The following is a 6,511-nucleotide window of genomic DNA, read 5'->3' as shown; positions in this document are numbered from 1 at the left end:
CGGGAAAAGGCGGGAAGGGCCCCGCGTCTCCCGGCTCCAGCGGCGCCACCGGCGCCTCCTGCTGCTCTTTGTCCGGCCCGCAAGAAATCACCCTGTTTCCCTTCACCAAACTGTCAGTAATGAAGTCCCTAAGGCCCAGAGCACATTTGAGCCCATCAAGTAACACCCTTAATTACAGGAGTGGCGATGACACCCGTGAGTGCTCCCCACGTCCAAAGTATCTGGAATATACATAATGTCTATGAAACACTTCCATCCACCGCCTTTTATGATGACTTGTTGGTCTTACGCGTTAACGTAGCACGTGGTAGTGTTTGCCCTCGCCTTCCCTTTAAATCCAAGCAAATAGGTTATTCCGTGCAAGTCTAGCAAAATCTGCAAGCGGTTCTGTCCTTCTTTGGTACCAGGTCTGTTCCGAAGCTGCACTGCTGCTGACATCCCTCTTTTCTTGCTCCCGRTTTTATATTGGAGGAGAGAGGACTGAAACTCATGTCCAAACACTCCTTTTGGATGCAGTARGGCACCTTGTGCTATATTTTCAAACAAAGAGCTTCAGCACAGCCAGACCTAACAACAGCGTTCGAAAATAAATGCCCGTCTTTATAACACATTTGCTTCCAAAAATGCAGTTCCCACCCGGAGCCCCCGTGCGGCAGCTGAGGTGCCACCGTCTCCAGAAGGAGCCCGAATGGGAGTCCAGCCGGAGCAGCGGTGTCGAGAGGCACTAAACGCCCCCAAAAAACAGCAGAGCATCTGCAAAACTCAACAGAAATTCCCTGTTTTCCACAATTCTGTGTCGTCTTCAGCTCGCTRAGCAAGTCGGGTGGAACTTGCTCCTCTGCACCGCTGCCTGCTGCATTTAATTTCCATTTTATGTACATATTTGTGTAAATATATATATATATAAAAAAAAGTAGTAGTAGCTACTGGTCTGTGGCCACTACAAGCAGCTAAGAAATGCTGGCCTTTATGGATGAGAAAATGACAAGCTTTTTTCTTTCTTTTTTTTCWTTTTTTTTTTGACCTTTTTACTATTCCCTCATAAGTATCCATGGTAACATGACTGTTTCTTTTGATGCTGATATGTAGCATCAAAATAACAATAAAAGCTGATTTAGATTAATGTGGTGGAACAGAACTGKCTTCCAGGTGTACTGGGAAAACTGCAAGAGCAGGGATACAAGTAGGAATACTCATAAATACCTCATTTTATTTGAATTTGGCTATGCATACTGCATTTCTTTCTTTTTATCCTTTTTTTTCCCCCYCCTTTCTCTGATTTTGTTATTGAGTGAAGGACAATTTGGTGGGTTATTTCTATTCGTGTGCCCTCTGAAAGCCTGGCCAAGGGCTGCTGCTCTCTTCAAAAAGGGTCCTGTTCCCTGCAAACAGCAACTCCGCTGTTTGCATTGATGGGATCCGGAGTTGCCGCACGGGAAGCAGTTGAATGCAGCGATGGGCTGGCTAAAATCCCAAAACTTCTTTTATACATGGGATGTGCAATGGAACTTCAGGGTTGCATTTCTATGTGAGCAGTTCATCGTCCAGGCAGCTACAGCCCCCTCTTGTAATGCTCATGCCTGATGCACCTGCATGCACAGTTGGGTTTTCTTGGTCTTATAAAAATACCTCTTGTTGAAGTGCAGTACTTGCATAGGTCAGAGAAAAGACTTATCCCAGCTGCATTTGTGCCCGTTTCTTGCATATCGAGTCATTTCGTGTTTTAATTTCTGCCCAGCCTAGGGAGAAGCAGAACTTCCCTGGCCAGCAGGTGCCCTTGGGTTGTGAGCGGGATGCGAGCGCTCGGATGCTGCCAGCACCTCTGTCGCCRCTGCTCGAGTTCAATCGAGATGAAGGTGAGATGAAATGCAAACCTGGGAATTGGGGAGTGGAGGAGTGGAAAAAGAAAACACCTAACTTGTCCTAAAGGTTTTATGCATTGCTCCTGGTGGTCAGGGGCTTGGTGAGATGACATCAGTGCTCCARAACGCCGTTTTGGAAGCACTTTCTGCTTTTCTCTTAGACTCAGCGTGGTAGCACAAGTGTGTTCTAGTTATTGGGGWGGCTTCATTCCTGCGAGGAGGAGGAGGAGCGTGGTGGGGATGCTCGGAGCCGCGCGGTGCCCCCTCCATCCCTCCCTCCCTCTCTTTTTCCTTCCTCCCTCCCTCCTCCCGGGTACCACTTAAGCGCCTGGCGGTGACGGAGCGGCTGTGCGGAGCCGCGCGGGCTGGCGGCCACCGCCGCTCGCCTGCCTGCTGACATCACCCCGGCGCACGTCCCTCCGTGGGCTCCCTTCCATCCGGCCGTCCATCCATCTATCTGCTTTTCCTTGGCAGGGAAGAGCCGGAGCTGAGGAAGTGGCGGCGGCGACGCCGCGGCCCCCGGCATGAGATTCCTCCCCGCCTGCTACTTGCTGCCTCTGCTCYCCGCGCTGGTCTGGGGCTCCAGGTGAGTGCGGAGTTGCGGAGCCGCCAGCTCTTCCTTCGGCTCTGGGGGAAGAGCGTCTGTGTCCGCCTCGGCGGACAAGTTTGGAGAGCAGGTCCCCTCTTCTGGAGCTGCTCCCGGCCTCCACGAGAGTCTTTGCTTGGCTGCTCCGGGCTTCCCGTGTGGTTTGGAAGAGCTGCTCCTCTATATGGTGACCTAGAGCTCATGTGATTAGACAAGGCACCTCATTATAAGCTTTGTATATGTGGCAGCAAAGCAGATAGAAGCTGTTCCCCTGGGGGGGGGAAAAAAAAAAAAAAAAAAAAGCTTATACCTGAAACTGAGAATATTCCAATGTTTTCTTGCCCCCTTATAGAGCAGCCTCCGGCAAAAGAAAACGTATCTCTTGCACAACCTCTTTCTAGTTTAGGCTTTTGTAGCTGCATGTAGATTTAGGACTAACCTTTGCTGCTGTGAAATACAGGTGAGAGATTGCAGGGGTGTCTGCCTGCCAGGAGGCACGTTTAAAAGTTGCTGCAATCCACAAGCGCTGCCGTGGGTGCCTATATAATAAATTACCGGGGGGAAAAACATGAGCCAAACGTATTGCAGCTTGCAAGGAAAGCCTGCTCTGCCTGTGCAGCCTCCTGATAAGATAATGTGTCTTGCACGCGTGGATGTGGCGTKTTGGGCAGAGATAACGCTGAAGCATCGTGCCGTCCACGGATGCAAAGGTAACACTGATTACAACGTGGGGAGCTTATAGCACTGCTGTCAGCCTGGGATTTTTAGCTTCCAGGTGCTGCTCGGCCCATGCAGCCCAATTCTGACTGTGCTGCTTCATTAATTTGTTCCTTTAGTAAGTGATTTCCCCCAAACTCTAAGTTTCCTCATGCGCTTTCTCATATATGCAATTTTTTGGGGGGGAAACTTGCCCAGTGGTTATTTTTGCTGCTCCGCTGTAAAGTCCCCACTGAAGACCTTCGTTTGACCCCTCATGTTTTAAGCCTGACTTAGACATTGAGTCTTTATTTAAAAAATAAGAGCAATTTAAGCATATAATTAAGCATAGCCAGAGCACCTGTCTTTCTACCTTCTCAAATGTGGGTGAATGATAATGGTAAATGTCTGTGAGCAGGAAAGGACCAGATGACAGGGACAAGTCGGGAGCATGGGAGCACTTGAGTTATTTCACTGCTCTGGGTGGCTGTTTTTCTTGAGTTTGGGCTCCTGGAATTTGCTATTTAGAGACTCTGGAACCCGAGGCAGCGTGAATCACCCCAGTGCGCTTGGAAACCTCAAACTCTGCGAAATCGGAACATACTGTGATTCAATAATTATTCTTTTTGATTCTAATAAGTAGTCTAAGGAAACATTCACCAGCAGTGAAGTGTGAAACTTCCTGTCAATTCAGTCTAGTGATTTTACATTCATTTACAAGTGATATATTCTTTGCTAAATTATACTGGGGGGAAGGAAATGTCAAGCCAGCCTTTGCAGTTGCAAATTTGCCTCTTGCGTGGCCTTTGACGCGTGAAAATGTGCCTAAAAAGTGTGGAAAATTACTAAAGTTTTTATATTTCCTTGCTGTTTGACATCCTGTTTTAGCTGTCACGGGTCGGCACTGGGACGAAAGATGTGGTGTAAAACTCCAAAAGCAGGTGTCTGTCACCTTCCTGCAGAAAATATTCTGTATATAACTAAATATGARCCGTAACCCTTTCTTAAGGATTCAAAAAGGTTTTACACCTCCCCTCCATTTCCAAAAATGATGGGATTGAGTATGAATAAGTTGGAGGTGGCATGTGAATACTAATTATGAATAACATGTCTCTAAGGGGTGCATATCTTCTCATAAGGCTATAATCTTTTTGTGGTGCGTGATGATTTACCCTTTTTAGATAAATGGACGATGAAAACGATGCATTTGGGATAGAAATTTCAGTTGTAATTTTAGCTAAAATCCCACCCAAGCACAGAACATGCTGTAAAATGAAGTTTTGCTCTCCGTAGCAGATGGGTCCATCCCATTAAGAGGAAAACTGAGCCTCTGCTGTAGGACTGATGGGATGGACTCTTCTCCTCAGCCGCTGTTTGCCAAGGTCTCTTGATTTTAACTGGCTATCTAGAACTCTTCTCACCAGCAGAGGATGGAAGTAATTTTTTAAAAATATCCAGTGTTATCGATATGCCCTCTACTGGAGAGATTATACTTTAATCTCCTTCGGGAGAAGGCAGTTAGTATTTCTATAAACATATGGTTAATGCATCGGCTTGGACCCCAGCACCTGCAGTTTTGCAGGAGCGGTGGCTCTTACACAACTGTGCAGCCCTAGGTAAGTGGTGACCACCTCAAGGGGCAGGGAGTTTTCCATCCTAAGTGTTTTTATTCCCCTTTCCTAGTGTATTCTGGTGGAGCTGCTGCRGAAGTGGAGTTATCTCCACTTCAGGCTCTTCTTGTTGGGTGCTGAATGCGACGAGYGGTGGCTGAGATGGATGTTATCTCCTGTTGCAGCCTTAGAAGACCTCAGCGAGCTGTGTCTCAGCCCCGTTGCAAGCCAACATGAGCCGAGGAGTTGAGCAGGGTTCACTGGGCGTGTTGTCTTTCCTCCTTATTTTACAGCGCCCTTGAAAGGGAGAAAACCCAACTGCTATCGCTCTTGAGATGTTTATTATGAAGTTCTGATTTTCTGTGCTGTGTGTAGCTGCTGTCTCTACATGGTCTTAACCACCTATGCATGAGCCAAACCACCAAGAAATTGCACAAAGCCAAGGTTTTTAAASCAAACCCTCCTTTTTATAATTTAAACTTGGTTTTGGTGCATCTTGGAGCACCTTCCAATCACATTTCCAGTTGGCTGTAGTACCCCAGAGGGAACAAACTGGAGGTGCTCATTCAGTTAGTTAAACGTGTCTTTGAATGGATCATGTAAAATGTACGACCCTAGAATCAGTCTCACTAAAGTTAAAGTAATAATCATAAAAAATGTTAAGGCGGGAAAATCTTTGAAGGGGAAAAGAACATGGTACAAACTATCCCRAAGTTTGTGTGTGCTTTCATGTCTGTTTTTATATTTCCTTGGTCTTCTGTCTCTTGGCAGCTCTGATAAATGTGAGGACTGTGTATGTTGTTCTAAAAAGTTATTTCTTTATTTTCCCCCCTTCCATTACMCAAAAAGAGCTTTTCCAGCAGCGAGCTCCATTAGGCTGAGTGCTCTCTAAGTGCACACAGCACTTAAGAACAGGGCCTTTTCCTGCAGCTGGGGCCATGGGTGACCTTGGGCTTCTGCATGGAAAATAAATGTTTATGAGGGATTCGCCTGCACCAAGTTGCTTGTTTGGRTCAGTAGTGGTGTTCTGCAACCCAAATGACCTTATCTAATGACATTTGTTTAACGAAAAGCACCTGTTTTCAAATATTACTTGGACAAATACTTTTTTTTTTTTTGCTTGCCAGTGTTTTTTTGGGGCGGATCTAAATCCTGACTCTTTTAAGCAGCTCGATATTAAGTAAAGCTCTTTTCCTATGATAACAGCCTCTTTCCTGACCGTGCATAAAGTCCGACAGAGCTTTGATACTTTGAAAAATTTRATTAAAAATATTTTTATAGTTGATAACGGGCCCGTGAATCCAACATGACGCAGCTTATTAACAATAATACTGCTACTGCAGCAACTCATTAAATGGAGGTACCAATAATAGGGCTCTGAAGGACAGAACTTGCGTTATTTTAATGGAACASAAATGGCTAGCATTATTTTTTCTTTTTTCTTTTCTTTTTTTTCACCCTAATAGTACAGTTTCCTGGTAGCACATTAAATTGCTGTTACTAAATGATGRGTAATTCAGTGGCACCAGGGAAATGTCACCCCTGGGTCTCACAGCAGGGTAAGAGCAGCGAGTGCCTTCCTGGGAGGCGGATGGTGCCTGGTGAAGGTGAGGGAAGGCCTTGGAAGTGCTGCAAGTCTCCTGGATTCCATTTACCTTATAAAAGAGGACAAGTTGACTCAATGACTGATATTCTCCTTAGTATTTGTTAGCCTTGGCTGCTGTTTTCTGAGGGGCTTGAAAATACTCATATTTTCC

At 46.1% G+C, this 6,511-nt stretch overlaps 1 protein-coding gene across 1 annotated transcript in view; it reads left to right on the top strand.

The window, feature by feature from the left end:
* Window positions 1-2,158: 2,158 nt before the first annotated feature.
* Window positions 2,159-6,511, top strand: part of LUZP2 (leucine zipper protein 2) — a 118,500-nt gene continuing 114,147 nt past the window's right edge. The window contains exon 1 of the mRNA XM_026041229.1: window positions 2,159-2,448. Coding sequence (XP_025897014.1) covers window positions 2,387-2,448 — 62 coding nt within the window. The 5' untranslated portion in view covers window positions 2,159-2,386. The remainder of the gene's footprint in view (window positions 2,449-6,511) is intronic.

This window comes from Nothoprocta perdicaria, unplaced genomic scaffold (genome assembly GCF_003342845.1).
Source record: "Nothoprocta perdicaria isolate Ctin4 unplaced genomic scaffold, notPer1 scaffold_28, whole genome shotgun sequence".
In the NCBI taxonomy this organism is placed as follows: domain Eukaryota; kingdom Metazoa; phylum Chordata; class Aves; order Tinamiformes; family Tinamidae; genus Nothoprocta; species Nothoprocta perdicaria.
The sequence above is the reverse complement of the archived record's forward strand: the minus strand, read 5'-3'. Positions and strand labels throughout refer to the sequence as shown.